At 22.2% G+C, this 23,709-nt stretch overlaps 1 protein-coding gene across 4 annotated transcripts in view; it reads right to left on the bottom strand.

Annotated features, from left to right (window-relative positions):
* LOC117175183 (rho GTPase-activating protein conundrum-like) overlaps positions 1-23,709 on the bottom strand; it is a 59,425-nt gene that overhangs the window by 1,709 nt on the left and 34,007 nt on the right. For all 4 annotated transcript variants that reach the window (XM_033364808.1, XM_033364806.1, XM_033364810.1 and 1 more), the window contains exons 8-9: positions 18,104-18,270; positions 13,037-13,214 (exon numbers count right to left, since the gene is read on the bottom strand). In XM_033364808.1, coding sequence (XP_033220699.1) covers positions 13,037-13,214; positions 18,104-18,270 — 345 coding nt within the window. The remainder of the gene's footprint in view (positions 1-13,036; positions 13,215-18,103; positions 18,271-23,709) is intronic.

Below are 23,709 nucleotides of genomic sequence, written 5' to 3' on the forward strand. Positions count from 1 at the left end.
GCATTGTTATATTTGAGACTATTTGAAATGCTGTGAAAATGTTGCATGAAAAAATGTAACTTTTGGATTCTCCATTATTTTGTATGCTGTCAAAATTTATTTTTTGATTTATCAAGAAAATTCAAAATGTTGTTATGATAATCTTCTAGGGCATTCAGAAATCACACTATTTCTTCTCTTGCCATTTTTTCATATCGTCCGTTAATTGGCTTAAAAGGTTCATTTTCGTGTTTTTTTTTTTTTTTGAAATTTGAAAATACTATAACTCTCGTAATTTTTAATTTGATGAAAAAAGTCATCCGATAAATTGTTCGACTTTTTAAATACTATGAATAACCGTACTGAGAATTCTTCTTGAATTTTGAAAAAATGGTATCAAAAATATTCAAAAGGCGCTCACTTTTTGAATCTTTATCCATAATGGCTGGCTAACGAACTTAACCTTTAGTTTAGGACACTTAAAGAGTGTACTTGAGGCCAGTCTAATAAAATTATTTTTATAAAAGTTATCGTGCTGACAGACAGACAGACAGGCATAAATACATACAGACAGACCGACAGACATACACATTCGTAAAAACCTATTTTTCGGATTTAGTGGGTCTCAAAACGTGGACATTTTACCAAAACTGGGGGGCGGGGAGGGGGGTTGTTAAATTTTACACATGTCTAATACCTTCTCTGATGAGAATGTAAAAAATGTTTGTCACATCTTTTTTTTTCCTATCTTGCATAGTTTTACCGCAAAATGCAATTTTTGATTCTTAATTAGTTATCGTGCGGTCAAAATTGAAAAAAGTATTGAAACAATTTAAATTATTTTTTGGTTACAAATCTTATCATTTGGTTGAAAATTGTATTGACTGAAAAATCTTTTTTGATTAATATTTCAACTATTTTGTTGAAAAATCGTCTTTTTGGTTCTAAAATTGATGATTTTAATTATAAATTACATTTTTTTTGTTTGAGCAAAATGCAACTGTTTTGTAGAAAATGATATTATTATGGTATAAAATGCAACAATTTGGTTGAAATATTTTTCTTTTTTTAATAAAAAATCTTATTTGGTTAAAAAAGCAGGTAATGTTTAATTAATTAAAAAAAAAGTATTTCCAATTAAACTGCTGAAACCTCAACCTAAACAGATTAATGTTCAACGACAGTTGCATTTTTGCTCAAGAAAGATGAAATTTATAATGAATTTATAATGAAGTATAATGAAGATTTATAATGAAATTCAAATGTTAATAAAAAAAACATTTTTCAATTAAGAAATAAAAAATATTTTTAACCAAACTGTTGAATTTTTAAATCAAAAAGAGAAGTTCTTCAAACCAGTTATATTTTTAATTTGAAAATATAAATTTTTAGCAGAAAAGTTAATTTGCTTAATTTATCTTAAAAAATAAATCGATAATATTAATATTATTAATATTTTATATAAATCTAAAATATTAAATTTTAATGCATAATTACTAATTTCAATTGAAAAATTAAATTTATGAGATACATAAAACTGCGACATTTAATTTAAAAAACGGGGAAAGTGACCATGTCTCAGTAATGGAAATGCAATTTCGCAACTCACGTTCAAATGCCCGAAACTGAGACCGAAACTGAGTCAGCGACAGCACGTCCCGGTTTAGGTAACTTCGCAAAAAAATTTTGCAAATGTGGGACATTAAAATATTCATAAGTTATCGAATAAAATCGCTAATAAAGTTATAAATTTTATTCTCAAACGTATTAAAAATGTGCAAAAACATTACTTTTTCTTGTAGTGTTGGAAATTTCATTAATACAATACTGTAAAAAATATGCAGAAAATTTTGAAATACAAAAAAAAGTCGAATATTGTAGTAGTTCATTCACAAATTTTGAGGAATATTTTTGATTATTTTTTACTAAATGTATAACTTGTCAGGACAAAAATAAATAGTGCTAATAAGTTCGAAGGAACTTCAAAAATACTAGAAAATTTTTGCTTTTATGATTTATGCTGGAATATAAAAGATACTCAATGATATTTATTATTTTCCCAGTAAGAAAAAAAGACGTTTTTGTTAATCTTATTAAGAATCCTCAATATATAGTCCCAAAAACCCTCCCTAAAGTGAAAAAATCGATTTTACAAGTTTTTGGCGCTAATTATGACTTTTTTGCGGCTTTTTTAATACAAATTGTGTCTGGTGCATAAAAGACCATTTCATATTGATAATTAGATGTTGACATAAATTATTTAAAGAATTTATTATTGTTTTTAGCAATTTTCTCATAGAATGGAGTTAGAAAGACGCGGTGGGTTTACAAATTTTCAACTTGTTGTCTAATTTTCAATTATAGGGAAGTGATAGTTCATCAATGTTAACAAGAGTTATTGTGTAAGCAATTGATTATTATTATTAATAATATTCTCTTCGAAAATGCTAAAAAATTCACATTTAGTGAAATTTTCAAATAAGATAAGTTGAGTAATTAATTAAAGTCAAGAAAATTAACTGTTTAAACAATTTATTATCATTATTAATAATATTATATTTTAATAATGCTAGAAAGATGCCGTTTTTTCCAACATTCCTGGCTTTTTTCCAATTTTCAATTAAAGTGAGGTAATAATGAATTCAAGTTAACAAAAATAATTGTTTAAACAATTTATTATCATTGTTAATAATATTCTCTTTGCTTAATTGTTAGAATGTTGCGGTTTTTTCTAAAATTTTCAACTGTTTGTCTATTTTTCATTAGGAGTGACTCAATAATTCATTAAATTTAGCAAAAATAATTGTTTAAACAAATTATTATTGTTTATGACTATCTTCATCTATAGCAATACCTGATAGTTGGGTTTTTTTCTAAAATATTTAACTTTGCATCCCCTTTTTATTTATAAAGAAATAATAAGCCAAACTCAACAAAAATGATTTTTCAAAAGTATTATTGTTTTAAGTGAATTATTTTCGCTCTTTTCCACAAAAAAGAAAAAGATTGTTTTAAATGTAATTTTCTCTAATTTTTATTTATCAATTCTTAATAATTAAGCAGGCGAAGCAAAGTTGAAGATTTTATTTTTAAAACCACAACTTTTTAGCACTTGTCTAAGAAAATATAGTTATAAACAATATTAAATTGTTTAAGCAACTTCTTTGATAATAAATCAATTTCTAAAAAAAAAATACTTTTCAACTAAATAATTACATCTTCAAACGATGAAATTAAAAGAAAGAGATTAATTTTTAACTAAAATGAAGAATCGTCCATAAAAAAAATTATTTTCAACAAAGTGGTTCAAATTTTGAACAAGTAGTTGAATTTTCAACCAAAAAATATTTTTCATTCGCAAAAGAAAAAAAATTCAACCAAATTGATGAATTTTCATGCTGAAAGGACGATTTTTCTATAAAACAGTCCAATTTTCAAAAAATAATTTAATTTTCTACCAAAATAGTTGAATTTTCAACTAAAAAAAAAAGCAATTTTAAAGTAAGACAGCTGAGTTTTAAAAAAAGAATGAATTTTTAACAAAATGATTGAATTTTCGACAAAATAGTTAACAAAAAGTTGATTAAACAAATTAATATTGTTTTTAACTATCTTTTCTTAGATAAGTGCTAGAAAGTGGCGGTTTTTTTTCTAAAATCTTTAACTTTGCATCGCCTTTTTATTTATGAAGAAATAAGAAGAGAAAAACAACAAAAATGATTTTTCAACTATTATTGTTGTTTTCAGTGAATTATTTTCGCTCTTTTCCACAAAACAGAAAGAGATTATTTAAAATGTAGTTTTCTCTAATGTTTATTAATTCTCAATAATTAAGCAGGCGGAGCAAAGTTTAAGATTTTATTCAAAAACCCACAACTTTTTAGCACCTATCTAAGAAAATATAGTTATAAACAATACTAAATTGTTTAAAAAACTTTTTTGATAACTTTTATCAATTATGATGTCATTAAGTGAAAATGGAAGGAAAGGTAAAAATTGCCGAAAAAACTGCAATTATCAGACATTCCTATAGACGAAGTCATAAAAAATATTATTAACAATGATAATAAATTGTTTAAACCATTATTTTTGTTCACTTGAATTCATTATTACTTCACTCCTATTGAAAATGGAACAAAACCCCACAAATTTCAGAAAAAAAACATCTTTCTAGGATTATTTAAATATAATATTAATAATAACTAATTACTTTTTTCTTGGCTCTAAATAATTACTTAACTTATTTTAATTGAAAATTTGACGAAAGTAATTGAAAATTGAACAATGAAATTTAAAAAATCGAACTGAAGCCAAACAAATTTCCATTTAAAGTAATAAAAACTGTGCTAAAAATTAAGAAATTTGAACTTTTAAAATTGAACTTTTGAAAGTTTTTCAACTTAAAATTTTGAATTCAAATGCTCAATAATTCAATCGTATAAGATGGAAATTACTTGTACATAATTTTAAGCAATTTTAAGGTAGAAACATTAAAAGTTGAACAATTAATTTTTTTTTGTAAACTGAACACTTCTTGAATTAAACACCTTTCAAAATATTTCGAATTTTTTCTACACATTTTTTGTTACTGCCGAATAAAAAAATTTACCTAAAATCTTTCGCATTCATGCTTGATAATTTTAAAATCTTTCGAAATCGTTTTAGAAATTCTGTTAAAATTCATTTTTTAAAATAAAAAATAATTTTCAATTTTCCTAGAAAATGTTTTTTTATTCTTCTGAAGCCTTTTAAATTTCTTAAAAAACTTCTAAATTCTTTGTTCGAAATCTGCCAAAATCATTTTAAATTTTTAATTAATTTTGAATTTTTTCATAATTTCTAAATATATGTTTAATTTACTCGAATTTTGTCTGAGAATAATAGTTGTTTAATTGTTATTAATACATCAAAATTCAACAATTTCACTTTAAAATTAAAATTTTTTTAATAGAACAATTAAAATTGTAACGTTTAATGTTTAGTTTCTTTATTTAGTTTTGAATATTTAATTTATAATTACTGATTTTAAACGAACAGTCAGATATTTCTAAATATTAAAAAAAAATCGTTTTCTTAATTAAAACATTTCAAATTAAATGGCTTAAAAATGGAATATTTTAGACTGAAATAATATTTGAAATTTAATAAAAGCCTTTGATTCTGAATACATTATTTTGAAATTACCTTAAAATTGAAAATAGTTTATAAAAAACTAAAAATGCTTTTCATGAAAAATCTTCGATTTTAAATGCTTCTAATTTTTAATTGTTTAAGTCTTAAAAATTCTATAAATTAAAACGTAGACTTAAAAATGAAGAATATAAAATGGAAAATGTTTAAAAGTGGAAGATTTTCGAATTACACATTCTAAACTGAATAATATCATAATTGAAAAAGATAAAAATTTAAATAATTATTTAAAAAACAGTTGAAATCAAAGTTTGATGGACTTTTTTTCAGAAAATGTGTAAAAGTCCCAGTCAAAAAATATATTCACTGTCATTTCTCGGTTTTCCCCGGTCACATAAAAGGAAATTTTTATTTCTGACAAAGAAAAATTCAGACATGCATTTTATTACACACTAGCAATAATTTCAAGCGCGAAAAACTTTGGATTTTTATTTACGAACATGAAAAATATGCAAATTTAGAAATCAATTCTAAATCCAATTAAAATAGGATAATGTCAAAACCTCAGAAATTAAATAATTAACCAGTTTAAACTTTTGAATTCAAAAAATTCTAAATTCGAAGCGATTAAGATTTGACCATTTAATATTGAAACCTAAATTGAATCTTTCAAAGTCAAAGCTTCTGAAATTCTAAAATTTAAATTGTTTTTGCATAGCGAAATTATAATTTGACATTAAAGCTAATGAGACAAATTTTTATAAAATCAAAAAATGAATTGAACTATAATAAAAAAAATTTCAAACTAAATAGTAATTTTAAACGGGAAACATTCAAAATGAAAAATAAATCGAGTCCAGAAACTTGAAACTTAAACGAATGTGAACTTAATTTTAACTGACAAAATTTATAGTCGCGAAAATTGTGATATTAAATCTTTTTTTATAAGCAAACTCTTTAAAACTTCAATTATTTGAAGTAAATCTAAACCACTTAAAAACTAATGCTTTTTAAATTACTAATTAAACTTTCCGAAATTCTACTAATTAATTTTGAGTTATAAAATTAAAACCTATGAAAGGGAAACATTTTTTAATGAACGTTTAACATCTAAATTCGGTACCCTAAAATTATTGTAACCATTTAAAATTACCGAAATTATTCATTTATTGCTGTATCAATTTCAGTTAGATAGTTTTTTTTTCTTTTTCTCATTTAAAACCTAATTTTCAAATTTCAAATCTTCCTTTAGAACTATTATTCACTTTTTAAATTTTCCAATAAAATATTTTTTCAATTTTTAATGATTAATTTGTTTAAAACAACTAAAAAATCGGAAACTTTTAAGATATTACATTGAAAATTAAAATAAATAATAAACATTTTTAATTTATAAATTTTCTAAATAAAAACTTTACTTCATCATAAAATTAATTTCTAAATGTTTACAAGAGACAAGAAAAATGAAATTATGGGCAAAAACCTACTTTGAAGAATTCGAAAAAAAGTTAAAAGCTTTTGAATAATTATGAAAGATTTTAGGAAATTAATTTTTTTTCAAGATTTCTGGGGAAATTTAAAATGGTTTAGCTTTTATTTTAGAAAAATAATTTTAGGTTTTGAAAATTTAAAAAAGTGTGGAAAAAGGATATATAAGACTTTGAAACCATTTTTTAAATTTTTCAAGATTTAAAAAAAAATCAGGAAAAAAGTTTAAAAGATTTTTATAAATTTAGGCTTTTAAAGATTAAAAAAAAAAACTAAAATAATCTCGAAAGGTTTTTAGAGAACAGAACAAATTTTCTTAAAATTCGTGGGAAAATTTAAAAGATTATAAGGCAACCCTTTTACATTTTGCATGATTTCTCAAAATTTTAAGATAAATTTGAGTTAGTTAAAATTTTTTTAGAAATTTGAGACGTTTTAAGGCTCCAATGTTTTCTAATATTTTGTAAAATCCTATAAAATAAAATTCTTTAAAATCTTCTAGATTCTCTTTTGGCACATCTGAGTTATTATTTATTTTTTTTATTTTTTCAAGAATCTTATAAAAATTACATTAATATAAATTTAAAAACAAACTGACAATACTCATTTTCTTGCTTTCTATATTTAAAATTTAATTTCAGCTCGAATTTAACACCTGAAAAACTTTCAACAAATAGTTATTTGAAGTTTTCATATTGTATTATTATTAATTTTATTTAAAATGTATGGGAAAAGGATATAGAAAAATTTGAGACAATTTTTTGAATTTGTCAGGGTTTAAAAAATTGTTAGGTAAACCTAATTTTGCAGGGTGTCAAAAGACTGAAAAAAGTGTCTTTAAGATTCATGAAAAAATATTTAATGATTCTTTTGTATTAAATTCTAAGAGAGAATTGAAAAAGATTACAAAATATTTATATTATTTCTTAACATTTTTAAAAGGAGTGCATAGGATTTTAAAGCAAAATTTTGCAATTTCGCGATATAACATACTTAAAATTTGTAAAGATTTTTTAAGAATTTTGTAAGGTTTAACGAAAATAGAGAAAATTTCTTTAGATTCCTGGGAAAAATTGAAAATTTCTAAAATTTTCAAAGAAAAATCTAAAAGATTCTAAGAAAATTTTTTTTCATTTTGCAGACTTAAAAAAAAATCAGGAAAAATTTGAGTAATTTTGAAATATTCGAAGATTTAGAAGATCTGGAAAGATACAAAAATAATCTTTTTGAGAGATTTTAATGCAAAATTTGTCCATTTAGTAAGAATAAAAAAAATCGAGAAAAATCAAGAAATATTTAGAAGAATTAAAGAAATTAAACAAGAATTTGAAAGTTTCGAAGATTTTTAGAAATCTTGATTTTTAAAGAATTAAAAAAAAAAACCTGAAAAAGCTTTAAAATAATTTCGAAAAGTTTTAAGAGAATAAACAAATTTTCTCAAAATTCCTGGGAAAATTTAGAAGATTATAAGGCAATTCTTTTACATTTTGAATGATTTCTCAAAATTTTAAGATAAATTCGAGTGAGTTAAAAATATTTTAAAGAATTTAAGACATTTCCGAAAAATTATCAAATGTTTCTTGATTTCTTCATAATTTCCAACAGTCCTAACGATCTTTTTAATAGGCTCTAGTTTTTCCTAATATTTTGTAAAATCCCATAAAATAAAATTAAAATCTTTAAAATTTTCTAGCTTCTTTTTTAACAAATCTAAGATATTCCAAATTTTTTTTTAATTTTCTCAAGAATCTTATAAAAATAACATTTATATAAATTTAAAGACAAGTTGATAATACTTAGGTTCTTGTTCTCAATATTTAAATTTTAATTTCAGCTGGAATTTAAGTGCTAAAAAAAATTTAAACATATAAATAATTATTTTAAAATAATACAAAAAATGTAACGTAATAGTGGGACGGGGGGGGGGGATAAAAAGGTAAAAAATAATGTTACGTAAGATGTAAACACTCCTTATCAGAATTAATCTCGGGTTGTAACAAAATCCCAATTTCGAAATTCCCTTACTTTTCTCTGACCCATTTTTTATTTTCCCTGGCAAATTAAAAATTTTTTTTCAACGTTAAACATTTTTCTTTTAGGTATTAAAACATTTTAAACCTTTTAGTTTTAGTTTAGTTAGAACAAAATGAATTAATTCTTTGACGAAAAAAAGGAAATTTTTCAAGCAAAACTTAAAAAGTTACATTTTTAGTTAGGAATAATTAATGTTTAACAAACAAAAAAAAAGAATTTTTAAACAGATAGTTAAGTTTTTAACACCAAAAAAATGAATGTTCAAATCAGGAGATTAATTATCTACAAAAAAATACGAATTTTCCATTAAAAAATATAGTTTTTCATGAAAAATAAATTTTGAAGAAAATAGTGACTATTTCAACAAAATAGAAATATTTTCGACCGAAGAAATAATTTTTTAAACAGACTGTTACATTTTTAACCAAAGATATATGAATTTTCACCCAAGCAGATTACTTTTCTAAAAAGAAATACAAATTTTCAACTAAAAAATAAAAAATTTCAATCAAACATGAAATAATTATTGTTTCTGTTAAAAAAATAATTGTGTACCAATGAAAAATGAATTTTCAACAAACTAGTTGAATTTTTAACTAAATAAATGAATTTTTAACAAAACAGTAACATTTTAACCAAAAGAAATGATTTTTTAAATAAATAGTTCAATTTTTAAATAAAAAGATGAATTCTCAACCCAGAAGAATAATTTTCTACCAAAACAAGATGAAATTTCAACAAAATATATAAATTTTCACCAAAAAATGGAATAATTATATTTTGAGTAAAAAAAATGTGTACCCATAAAAACGAATTTTCAACAAAACAATTAAATTTTTAATCAAAGAAATAAATTGTCAACAAAAATGATTAATTTTTCACGAAGAAAATTAAAATTCTGCAAAAATAATGCATTTTTAATAAAATAAACAAATTTTTAACAGAAGAAAAAAATTTTTAACTATAATAATGAATCTTCAATGAAAAATTTGACCAAATAGTTGAATTTTTCACACAAACAAAAATTGAACAAAATACGGGAATTTTAAACTGAAAAAGGTACACTTTCACCAAAAATAGAATAGTTACGTTTTTAGTTTAAAGCATAAAATTGCAACAACGAAAAAACAACCGAATTTAAAAGTCGATATGCCAATCAAAAAAGCTTTTTAATTTTAAACTAAAAAATAAATTTTCAAGCAAGCAGATTAATTTCCTATAAAAAAAGACCATTTTTCGACTAAATACAAGAATTTTTAACTAAAATAGAAAAACTTTCAACTAAAAATGAATTAGGTATACTTTTAGGTAGAAAAAAACTAAATGTTTACCATTAAAAAAATTCATTTTCAACTAAATAGTTTAATTTTTATTCGGAGAAATAAATTTTTAACCAAAAAGTTTAATTGTTCACCAATAAGAATAATATTCTACCTAAAAAAAATTTCAATAAAATACCCATAAAAACTAATTTTCAACCAAATATTTAAATTTTGATCAAGAGAAATGAATTTAAAAAAAATTACATCTTTCTCAGCTAAAAATGCAACTGTTTGGTTAAAAATTCTACTGTTTTGTTAAAAATTTAACAATTTCGTAGAAAATTTACTTTTTTAAATTTATATTTTGGTGATGCAAAATGAAGTGAAATCTTTCCTGGAATAAAGTTCAACTTTTTTAAAAAAATTGATCGTTTTTTTATCAAAAATTGCTTTTGCTTTAGTACAAATTTCATCTTTCTTGGATGAAAATGCAACTGTTTAGTGGAGAATTCAAACTTTTTTGTTGAAAATTCATCCTTTTAGTTGAAAAACTTGTTTTTCTGGATCGAAAATTCATTTTTTTGTTGTTGTAGAACCTTATTTCTTTATTAGAAAATTCGTATTTTTATTTTGAAAAGTCAACTGAAATCTTTTTTGGTTGAAAATTCAACTATTCTTTTAATTTTTTAAAAAACGAATCCATCTGTTTCAATACAAATTTAATGTCTTATGGATAAAAATGCAACTATTTGGCAGAAAATTAAGTTATTGTCTACAATTCTTATTTTGGTTTTGAAAAGTTAAGTGAAATCTTCTTTATACAAAAATTAAATTCTCTTTTTGAAAATCGGTCTTTTTGATTTAAAAATTCATCTTTTTTAGTAAATTTTAAAATATTTTTTGGATAAAAATGCAACTATTTCGTTGAAAATTCAACCCTTGTTTGAAAGTTTGTCTTTTTAATTGTAAAACTCACCTGCTTTAGCAGAAATTACATCTTTCTTGGATAAAAATGCAACTGTTTGTTGGAAAATTCAATAATATTATTTAAAAGGCATACTTTTGGTGTTGAAAAATCCAAAATTCATCTATTTTAAGAGAAATTTGATCTGTTTTGATAAAAATGCAACTGTTTGGTTGAAAATTAAACAATTTTGTTGAAGTTATACTTTTTGGTTAAAAATTCTACTGTTTTGTTGAAAACTTAACTATTTCGTAGAAAATTTAATGGATGAATCTGGATGAAAGTTCAACTTTAAAAAAAATGTGTTGTTTTTTATTAAAAATATCTCTGTTTTAGTAAAAACTTTACCTTTTTTGGATAAGTTGCAACAATTTGGTAGAGAATTAAACTATTTTGTTGAAATTCCTCCTTTTTGGTATAGAAAATCGTCTTTTTAAATGGAAAATTCTAATTTTTTTTGTAGAAACTTATTTTTGGTTAAAAAAATGCATCTTTTGATCTTGAAAAGTCAACTGGAATCTTTTTTTGGATGAAAAATCAACTATTTTTTTAAATTTTGTATTTTTAAAAATTAAAAATTCATCTGTTTTAGTACGAATTTAATCTTTTTTGGATAAAAACGCATTTATTTAGTAGAGAATTCCACAATTTTGTTAAAGATTCATCCTTTTTGGTAAAAAGTTCGTCTTTTTGAATTGAAAATTCAATTTTTGTCGTAGAAACTTACTTTGTTGTAAAAAAATTAATATTTCAATCGTGAAAAGACAACTGTAATCTTTTGAAAGAAAATTCAACTATTTAAAAAAAATTTTTTTGAAATAAAAATTCCTCCGTTCCAGCAGAATTTAAATATTTTTTTGGATAAAAATGAAACTATTTCGTAGATAATTCTACAATTTTGTTAATAAGTAATCCTTTTTGGTAAAAAATTAGTCTTTTTGGATTGAAAATTCCATTTAATTTTGAGGTAACTTATTTTTTATTTAAAAAACTCATATTTTAATCTTGAAAAGTCAACTGGAATCTTTTTTAACAGGAAATTCAACTATTTTTTTTTTTTTTTGAAAATTTAATTTTTTGATTTAAAAATCCATCTGTTTTCGTACAATTAATTTTTAAAAAATAATACTTTTTGGTTGCAAAAATTCGTCTTTTTGAATTAAAAATTCAATTTCTTTTCGTAGAAACTTATTTTTAGATAAAAAATTAATATTTTAATCGTTAAAAGTCAACTGAAATATTTCTACAGGAAATTCAACATTTTTTTTAAATTATTTTTTTGCTTTAAAAACCCATCTGTTTTCGTAGAAATTTCATTTTTTTTTAATGAAAAATCAAATTTTTGTTTAAACATTCTTCTTCTTTGCGTAACTATTTAACAATTTTGTTTAAAAGATTCCGTTGAATCGCTTTCTTAAGAAATAATTTTTTTTATCATTTATATTTTTAAATGAAAATTCATCTCTTAGGTTGACACTTTAAATATCTTGTTAAAAATTCATCTTTTTTAATCAAAAATTCAATCACTTGGATAAAAAATAAACGTTTTTAAAAATTTATTAATTTATTGAAGGCTTATGTCTTTAGTTGAAAATATAACTATTTAGTGGAAAAGATTATTTTTCGTTTAAAATAAATATTTTAACTGAAAATATAACTTTTCCATTTTTTAAGATTGATATTTTTTAGTTGAAAATTCTCCTGTATTGGTATAAAAAATAACAATTTTCTTGGTTTGAAATTTCATTTTTTGTTGTTGCAAGTCATATTTTTTGTTTGAAAATTCGATTTTTGTAGAGAAAATTCATCTTTTGGCTTCAAGGTTTCACAATTTAGATGAACTTTTACTTCTTTCTTGAGTGAAAAATCTTTATCTGTTAAAAATTTATCTTTTTAGTTCTAAAGTTTTTTTTAACTATTATCTTAAAAACTTTAATATTTTGTTGAAAATTCACGTATTTTGTTTAAAAAAAAAAAAACCATCTCTCAAAACAGAAAAGACATTTTTTGGTTTAAAATAAATTAACATTTAAAAGTATTACAAGATCAAAATGCTGGTATTTAAAAATTTTAATGATCAAGGAAAATGGAAAATTAGCCAAAGAAAAATCAGGAAATTTTGATTAATTAGTCTTAAATAAATATAAAATTAAATTTAAAAAGAAATCAGAAGACTCACCATGGCTCTGATAAAATGCATCTATTAGTTCTACAGTAAGAAGAGGCTGAGGCAAATCCCGAAGAAGTTTCTTCAGGACGACCGATAAGTCATGGCACGGCGTTCTCCTGAAAAGACTATCCATTTCTTTTGGTTTGCAATAGAAGTCGTTTTCCAACTCTGAACACAAAGTTTCAACCTGGAAATATTTTCTCATGATATTAATTCTTTTCTTTAGGAAAAATTATTGCAGAGATCAAAGCGGTTCAGTAATTCAATTTTAGTTTAAAAAAATGTACTTCTGGAAAAAGGGGAATTAAAATATTTAATTTATTATTTAAAAAATGTTAATACTAAAAACAGGGTGGCCTTTTTAATCATAGAAAAAAATTCCCGGTCATTTCCCGGTTGGGAAATATTTTTTCAGTTCCAAACAATTTTTTTTCTTCAAATTTTACATTTTTACATTTCAACTCAGAAATCAAATTCTTTTAGAAAATTCCCTGTTCAAATCCATAATTTTTATTTTTTCAGAAAATTCTCTATTTCAGCAAAGAATTAAAATTCTTCTGTGAAATTTCCTGTTCAAATCCATAATTTTATTTTATTTTTGAAAATACCCCCGTTCAACTTAGAATTAGAATTCATTTTTTTTTTAAATTCCCTGTCCTATCTAGGAATTTATTTAAAATTTAAAATCCTCTGTTCTAAGACAAATGGTAGTTCTTTGTTTATAGTTATGATTATTATAATTATAATTATTTTAAAACCAGTTTCAATTCAAACATGGTTAAAATTTTTAAATTCCCTGCTTCAACTCAGAATTAGAATTCTTTGGAAAAAATTCCTGTTCCAATTAAGAATTTTATTCCCTTTCGAAAATTTTTAGGTTTAGCTCGGAATTTGTTCAAATTTGAAAATTCCCGATCCAAAGTCAGAATTATTATTATTCTAGATAAATTCCAGTTCCAACTATAAATTTGTACAAAATCGAAAGGTCCATGTTCAAATTAAAAGTTGAATTATTTTTATTTGAAATAGTTTTCTTAAAATCTTCCAAATTCATTTTTGAAAATTTTGTAAATCGTTATAAATCCTTTTAAATATTCTCTTAAAATTAATTTTTTTTAATAAAAAAATAATTTTAAATTTTTCTATGAAATTTTTTTTATTCTTCTAAAGCCTGTTAAAATTCTTAAAAAGCTTCGAATTTTTTTGTCAGTACACGTAAACACTGCGTTTAAATTATTTGAAATAATTTCAAATTTTACATTAATTTTGAATTTTTTTTAATCTTCTAAATATCTCTTCAACTTACTCGAATTTTTTATAAGAATAAAAGCTGTTCAATTGTTATTTATAGATTAAAATTTAACAATTTGACTTACAAATTAAATTTGTTTAAAAAAAAGAATTAAAATTGTAACGTTTAAAAATAATTTTTGTTTTGTTTTGAACATTTAATTTATATTTACTGATTTTAAATGAAGAGTCAGATATTTATATACATTAAGTAACTGCGCTTCTTCTTAATTGAAAATTTTCAAATATCATGGGTTAAAAATGGAAAATTTTAAAGTGAAATTATATATTTCAGGATAAAGATGTTACTGTTTGGTTGAAAATTAATCAATTTTGTTGAAAAGTCATACTTTTTGGTTAAAAATTGGACTGTTTTGTTGAAAACTTACGACATTTCGTAGAAAATTTACTTTTAGTTTGAAATTTATATTTTTGTATTTAAAAATGAACTGATAAATTTTCTGGATGAAAGTTCAACTGTAAAAAAAATATTGTCGTATTTTATTAAAAATTCCTCTGTTTTAGTACAATTTATTTTGTTTAAATTCATCCTTTTTGGTTGCAAAAATTCGTCTTTTTGAAATAAAAATTCAATCCTTTATGAATAAAAACGAAACTATTTAGTAGCGAATTCTACAATTTTATTAATAAGTAATCCTTTTTGGTAAAAAAAATCGTCTTTTTTTATTGAAAATTCCATTTTTCTGTAGAAACTTATTCAACTAATCCAACTATTTTTTGAATTTTTGTATTTAATTATAAACATATTATTTTGAAGTTATTTTCAAATTAAAAATAGTTTTTTATCCAATTAACTAAAAATGTTTTTATCCAAAATTTAGGATTTTAAACGCTTCTAATTTTTAATTGTTTAAGTCTTTAAAACTGCATTTTAAAATTCTTTAAATTTCAAAGTACGCTTAAAAATTAAAGATCTAAAATGGAAAAGTTTTAAAATAAATGATTTTCGAATTACTCACTCTAAACTGAAGGATATAATTGAAAAATATCAAAATTAAATTAATTATTTTAAATGCGGTAAAAATTAAAGTTACAAGGATTTTTTTTCTAAAAATTTGTAAAATTCCCAGTCAAAAAATAAATTCACAGTCATTTTTTGGTTGTTTAACCGTTTTTCTAGCTAGCTTAGAAAAAACTGTATTCTCGCATTAAAAATCCCACTGCTTGCAGAAAATTCGTATTTTGAGCTCAAAATTTCTACAATTTGGTAGAAAATTTAACTATTTAGTTGAAAAATTATGTATTTACTTAAACAGTAATCTTTGTTGGAAGAAATATTATTTTTTTAATAAAAATGCAACTGTTTGGTTGAAAATAATCCGTTTTAGTTAAAAATTCAAACATTTTGTTGAAAATTTGTTTTTGTACTTTAAATCCATCTGTTTTTTATTTCAAATATTAATAAATTATAATAATAATTTTAATTGGGAAATAGTTATTGTTTTGTTTTTGGTTAAGAATAAACTTTTGTGCTGAAAATTCATATTCTCGGATTAAAAATTCGACTCTTTTACAGAAAATTCGTATTTTTGGCTTTAAACTTCAACAATTTGGTAGAATAGTAATCTTTGTTTGAAGGAAAATTATTTGTTGAATAAAAATGCAACTGTTTGGTTGAAAATAATCCGTTTTAATTTAAAATTCAAGCATTTCGAGTTTAAAATTCCAGTCTTTTGTAGGAAATTATTCCTTCGGACCTGAAAATTTAACAATTTGTTTAACATTTTTTTATTTCACAACTGAAGAATCTTTTTTTGGCAAAAGAATGTTCATATTAGTTGGAAATTCATCTTTGTTGTTGAAAATTTATCAATTTGGGTTGAAAATGCACTATTTTGTTTAATATTCGTCTTTTATGTTGCACATTGAACTATTATGGTAAAAAAATTCCTTTATTCGGTTGAAAATTAACTTGCTTTATGAAAATTTAACTCTTTTGTAAAAAAAATCGTCCTTTTGGCTTGAAAATTCAATAATTTCGTTGAAAAGACGTCTTTTTCGACTCCTTCAACTGTTTTTGATTTAAATTTAAAATCTTGTTGGGCTTACATTTTTCGCTGACAATTAATTTTTTTTTTAATTAGAAATTCAAGTATTTTGTTTTAAAAAATTTGTTTTGTTTTGAAAATTCATCTTTTTTGGTAAAAATGTTATCTTTTCGGATTCAAAATGCCACTGTTTAGTTGAGAATTCATCTTTTTTGGTAAAAAATTTTATTAGTTTGTAAAAAAATAATTAATTTTATTAAAAAATCATCCTTTTTGGTTAAAAATATAATTGCTTTGTTGAAAAATTTGTTCTTTTTTGTTGCAAATTGGCCTGTTTTTGTTTTAAAAAATCCATTACTTGGTAGAAAATTCAACTGCTGTGTAGAAAATTCGTTTTTCTGACATGAAAATTCAATACTTTGGTAAAAAATTAAGAATTTCGTTGAAAAGACGTCTTTTTGATTTAAACACTTTTTTAATAAAAATAAAAATATGTTTGGTTTTACATATCAACTACTACATTTCTCGTTAAAAATTCATCTATTTTGTTGAAAAATTCTCATTTTGGTCTGCAAATTCAGCTCCATTGGTACAAATTTCATATTTTTGGATTAAAAATGCGACTGTTTAGTTGAGAATTCATCTTTTTTATTTAAAAATAAAACTAGTTTATTTAAAATTCGTCTTTTTCGGTTAAAAATTGTTCTAGTAGAAAATTCCATTATTTGGACTCAACTATTTTGCACAAAATCTGTCTTTTCGGCATAAAACTTTAAAAGTTTGGTGAAAAATCAATATTTTCGTTGAAAATTTTCATTTTTTCTATCCCCTGCTGTTTTTTTTATATTTAAAAATTAGAATATTTTTGGGCTTGAATATCAACTATTACATTTTTCGTTGAAAAATCATCTTTATTGGTCAAAAGTTAATTTCTTTATTTAAAAATTTACCTATTTAGATCAAAGTTTAACAATTTTTTTGATATTTTCATTCTTTCTGGAATGAGAGATCTATTTCAGGGTTTAAAAAATGCTATCTTCTTTGGTAAAAATTTCATCTTCTTTTGTTAAAATTGCAACTGTTTAGTGGATAATAATTTCTTTTTTAGTTAAAAATTTGATTACTTGATTAAAAATATTGTTATTTTCATGAAAATTCAACAATTTTGCCAAAAGTTCATCCTTTTGTGATTGAAAGTTCAACTATTTTATTGAAAATTTAAGTGTTCTGTCGAAAATACGTCTTTTCAACTGGAAAATTCAATAATTCGTATGAAAAATTAACTATGTAGTTGAAATCTTTTTCTATACATTTCACTATTTTTTATTGAAAATTAAAATGTGTTTTGATTGAAATATCAAATATTTGCAACTAAATTGCAATAAAATGCAACTACTTCGTTAAAAGTTGAACTACTTTTCTAAAAATTAATTTTTTTGTTTGAAGATTCAAAAATATAACTTTTGTTGAAAATTCGTCTATTTCATTGAAAATGAAATATTTTTCTTGAATTATCATGAATTTGAGTTACTTTAATTTGAATTTAATATTAATACCTACATTAATTTTCAAAAATAATATATATTCTCCTATTTTCGTGCAAAATCTTCTTGCAACGCTTTATAAATTTCATTTTATGATTCTTAAATTGTGGGTCTAAAACTTTAAAATAAAAAAAAAATAAAAGGTTTTGGGATATTTTTCAAATTTACGGAAAAAAGGGGATTAAAAAAAAGGGGAGACAGACTGAGAGAATAAAATTGGAAATTATTCTCACTTTTTGTTTATGGCCACCAACGCGAAGAATGCCTTCTTCCCTAACTCCCCGTTTCGTCAGTTCCGATAGAATTTTTTGAAAAACTAATGGAATATTACTTTCCTCACTCGTCACTTGGTTGTCCCGCAACAGTAAAGTCGACAAGGAAACTCCAAAAAGATTACCAGCTGAAATTCAAAACCAAATTCCTAGATAAAAACTTGTTGATTTAAAATACACGCCTCGGATTCACTTCAAAAATTTCAAAAAAATAATGTAAATCGTGTGACAAATTTGTAAAAAGTGGCATAAAATTGGTCAAGTTGTCAATTTGTCAAAATTGAAAAAAAGTTTGTAATTTAAAATTCATCTATTTTAAGAGAAATTTTATCTTCCTTGGATAAAAATGCAACTGTTTGGTTGAAAATTAAACAATTTTGTCGAAAAGTCATATTTTTTGGTTAAAAATTCGAATGTTTTGTTGAAAATTTAGACATTTCGTAGAAAATTTACTTTTAGTTTGAAATTTATATTTTGGTATTGAAAAATGCACTGAAAAGTTTTCTGGATAAAAGTTCAACTGTAAAAGAAAATATTGTCGTATTTTATTAAAAATTCCTCTCTTTTAGTACAATTTATTTTGCTAAATTCATTCTTTTTGGTTGCAAAAATTCGTCTTTTTGAATTGAAAATTCAGTTTTTTTCGTAGAAACTTATTTTTTGTTAAAAAATTAATATTTCGACTGTGAAAAGTCAACTGGAATATTTTGAATGAGAATTTAACTATTTTTTAAAACATTTTTTATAATAAAAAATCCTCTGTTCTAGTAGTACAATTTTGTTAAAAAGTGATCCTTTTTGGTAAAAAATTCTTCTTTTTTTATTGAAAATTCAATTTTTTTAGAAACTTTAGTACAAGTTTCTTGTTTAAAGATAAAAATGCTACTATTTAGTAGCGAATTCTACAATTTTGTTAAAAAGCCATCCGTTTTGGTAAAAAAAATTCGTCTTTTTGGATTGAAAATTCAATTTCTTTCGTAACAACTTATTTCTTGTTTAAAAATGTATATTTTAATCGTTAAAAGTCAACTTAAATAATTTTAACAGGAAATTCAACATTTTTTTATAAATTTAACTTTTTGATTTAAAAATCCATCTGCTTTCGTAGAAGTTTCATCTTTTGTTAATGAAAAATCAAATTTTTGTTTCAACATTATTCTTCTTTGCGTAAGTATTGAACTATTTTGTTTAAAAGATTCAGTCGAATCACTTTCTTAAGAAATAAATTTTTTTTATGATTTATATTTTTTATTGAAAATTCATCTTTTTGGTTGGAAGTTTAAATATTTGGTTAAAAATTAATATTTTTTAAACAAAAATTCAAACACTTTGTTCAAAAATAAACAACGTTATTAACAATTTATTTCTTTATTGAAGGCTTATGTCTTTGGTTAAAAATTTAACTATTTAGTGGAAAAACTTTTTTTCCGTTTAAAATAAATTTTTTAACTGAATATATAACTTTTCCATTTTTTAAGATTGATATTTTTTTAGTTAAAAATTCTCCTTTTTTGGTAAAAAAAAAATAATTTTCTTGGTTTAAAATTTAATTTTTTTTCAAGTCATATTTTTTGTTTTAAAATTCGATTTTTGTAGAGAAAATTCATCTTTTGGCTTTAAGGTTTCACAATTTAGATAAAACTTTATTTCTTCCTTGAGTAAAAAATCTTTATTTGTTGAAAATTTGCTGTTTTGTTCTGCTTGTGAAAAATTTCATGTTAAAAGTATTACAAGAAATTCAACTATTTTGTTGAAAATAAATTCTTGTGGTTTAAAAGTTCATATATTTCTGCAAATATTGAAACTTTTTTGGCTAAAAATGCAACCGTATGGTTAAAAAAACATCTGCTTCAGTTGAAAATGAACTTTTTTAAAATTAAAATTCAACTTTTTCTGGAACCTGACTATTTCTAAAGAAAAAATTAAATAATTTGGTTTAAAAATAAGAATTTTGTTTATTTTGTTTAAAATTTCTTTTTGCACGTTAAATAATTTTAGTTAGAAATTAATGTTTTTGTTTTTGTTTAAAAACAATTTTTTTGTTTGAAAATTTATATTCTTGGATTAAAAATTCAACTATTTGGTTGAAAGTAATCTGTTTTAGTTCCAAATTCAAGTACTTAGTTGAAAATTGATTTTTTCTCGCTAAATATAACTTTTTTTTAAATTTTAATTAAATTCTTTTTTGTAGAAATATCAGCTATTGCATTTTTGGTTAAAGCAATTAAAATTTTGTTTTGGTAAAGATTCATAATTTTAGTTATAAATTTAACTATTTTGTTCAAAATTCAACTGATTGGTTGAAAATTCAACAATTCGATGCAAAATTAAATTGTTTAGTAGAAAATTAGATGCAGTTTGGTTGAAAATTCAACAATTTGGTTGAAAATTGATGTATTATGTTGAAAATTCGTCATTTTTGGTAGAAAATTATTCTTTTTGTGTAAAAAATGCAATTTTGTTGTTGAAAATAATCTATTTTGGATGAGGATTCAACTATTTTTTTAAAATCTTTTTAGGTAGAAAATTCAACTATTTCAATTGAAAATTGAACTAATTTCTAAAATATAATTTTTTGCTGAAAATTAATTATTTTAATTGAAAATTTTTTTTTTTTGTTTGTTTGTTTTTGGTTAGAAGGTAATTTTTTTGTTGAAAATTCATATTCTTAGGTTAAAAATTCAACGGCTTTATAGACAATATAACAAATCTGTACAAAATTCAATTATTTGGTACACACTTCAACTGTTTTGTAGAAAATTCATTTTTTTTATAAAAATAAAATCGTTTGAAAGATTTTATATTTTCAATTGAAAATTGATATATTCTGTTGAAAATTCGTCTTTTTGGTAGAAAGTTTAATTTTGTTGTTGAAAATAATCTATTTTGGAGGAGAATTTAACTATTTTACAGAAAATTCGCCTTTCTGGCTATAAAATTGAACAAATTTGTCCAAAATGCAACTATTTGGTACAAACTGAAACTGTTTTGTAGAAAATTAATTTTTGTTTTGTTTTAAAAGTTAAATCTTAATACTTCATTTTTGGAATAAAAATTGGCCTTTTTCAGTTAAATAATTCAAGTATTAGGTTAACAATTTTAAAAAATAAAAAAAAGTTTAAACTAAAAAATATTTAATTGAAACATAATTTTTTGTGTGGAAATTTCAACTATTTGGTAGCAAATTTATGTATTTAGATGAAAATTTGTTTTTTATGGAAGAAAATTTGTTTCTTCGCTATAAAAATACAACCGTTTTCTTGAAAAAAATCTTTTTTTTAAAGAATTTAAGTATTTTGTTGAAAAATTGTTTTTACTTGTTAAATCCAACCCTTTTTTTACTTTTAAAAAAATTCTTTTGTTGTTAAAATATCAGCTGTTACCTTTTTGGTTGAAAAAATCATAAAAGTTCATTTGTTTGGTTCAAGATTCATAATTTGAATTTAAAATTTAACTATTTTGTTCCAAATTAAACTGATTAGTTGAAAATTCATTCTTTTGGCTTAAAAATTTAACAATTGAGTACAAAATTAAAGTGTTTTGTAGAAAATTAGTGTTTTGATGGTTTTTTAACCGAATTTTAACTGATTTTTTTTTACTGAAAATGTGATTTTTCCATTTTTGATTTAATTTTGTATTTTTAATTAAAAATGTTGGTAGAAAATGGAATTTTGTTATTAAAAATAATCTATTTTAGATGAGGTTTCAACTATTTTGTTCAAAATTCATCGTTTCAGTTTAGAATTAGTTTTTTGTCTTTGGTTAAATTTTAACTTTTTCACTGAAAATTCATATTTTCGGGTTGAAAATTCAACTACTTTATAGACAATTCGCCATTCTAGCTGTAAAATTTAACAAATTTGTAAAAAATTTAAATATTTGAAACAAACTTAAACTGTTTTGTAAAAAATGCGTTTTTTTTCAAATTGAAAATTAATTCTTTTAAGAAAAAATTTAACTGTTTCGTTTTCGGTAAGAAGATGGGTGTTTTTTTTTAGTGTAAGAAATCAACTATTGAGTTGAGCAATTTTAGAAATGAAAAAAAAATGTAAACTAAAAATTAATCAAATAAAATTTGAACTATCATTACAACCATTGTTTAAACTATTTAGTTGTAAAATTAATCTTTTGTGCTGAAAATTCATCTTTTCAAAAAAAAAATTAAACTCCTTATTTCAAAGTTGAAATAATTTCTGAAATTTAAGTTTTTTGGTTGAAAACTCATCATTTTTGTTGGAAATTAGTGATTTTTTATTTTTTTATTGTTGAAAATTTTTTTTTAAATTCATATTCTTATGTTGGAAATGCAACTATTTTATAGAAAAATCGGCTTTTTGGTTGTAAAATTCAAAAAATTTTCACACAATTATAGGTGACATTTTTTTCTAAAATAGGTGACAAGCAAATGTTAAATAAAACAAGCAAGTTGTAATTTGTTGTAAACTGAGAGATGCCCAGAATTTTTTTCTTTGATTAAAACGGCCATCCTGAAAATGGAGTATTTACATTTCCACTGAGAACTAATTTTCAATTTAAAAATAATAAAAACTATTTTTTTTACAAACACCCTTTAATTGTTTACAACATAGTTAAATCCGTTATCAAATTGTTGATTTTTCAATAAAAAAGATGAATGGACTGCATTTTTAAACCATAAAAGTTCAATTTTTAACAAAAAAATTAAGCAAATGAATTTCTACTGAGAAAAATTAATTTTCAATTAAATCAACAACGATAAAAACGAATTTTCTACAAAAAAGTTAAATTTTATACCAAATTTTTTAATTTTGAACAAAACAGTTTAATCCTCAACCAAAATAGATAAATCTTTCACTAAGAAGTTGCAGTTTTAACCAAAAAGAGATGAAATTTCTATCAAAAAGTGAATTTTCTACCAAGAAAAAATTTGCTTTTCAATTTTCAACAAAAATGATTAATGTTTATCAAAAATTTTTATGGTTGATATTTCCACTACAAAACTTGAATAAAAAATAAAAAACAGTCAGATTGACCAAACAGTATATATTTTCAACATGACTAGATTTTTACCAAAAAAAAAGAGATGATTTTCAACAAAAAATATAATTTTTTAACCATACTATTGAATTTTGAACCAAAAAAGTTGAATTTTTAATTAGAAATGGAGTATATAAATTTTCATTGAGAATTAATTTTTTATAAAAACAAAAATGAATGTTCTACAAAACAATTTCATTTTATACCAATTTGTTGAATTTTCAAGCTAAAAGGCCTAATTGTCTATCAAACAATTTAATTTTCAAAACAAGAACATGAAATAACAAAGGAGTTAATTTACAATTAATTAGTTGACTTTTTTAAACAAAATATTTGAATTTGTAGCTTTAAAAAAAAATTTACAACAAAACGAATTTTTAATTTAATTTTCTAACAAAAAAAAACGAATTTTTAACCAAAATTATGAATCCTCAACGAAAAAAAAAAATGAAATTGAAAAAAATTCGTTCAACTTTCAACCAAGGAGTGGAATTTTTAATGAATAATTTTTTTGGTTCAAAATTCTACTTCTTGGTAACAAATTCTATTAT

The sequence above is a fragment of the Belonocnema kinseyi genome, chromosome 6, assembly GCF_010883055.1.
Source record: "Belonocnema kinseyi isolate 2016_QV_RU_SX_M_011 chromosome 6, B_treatae_v1, whole genome shotgun sequence".
Taxonomy (NCBI): Eukaryota; Metazoa; Arthropoda; class Insecta; order Hymenoptera; family Cynipidae; genus Belonocnema; species Belonocnema kinseyi.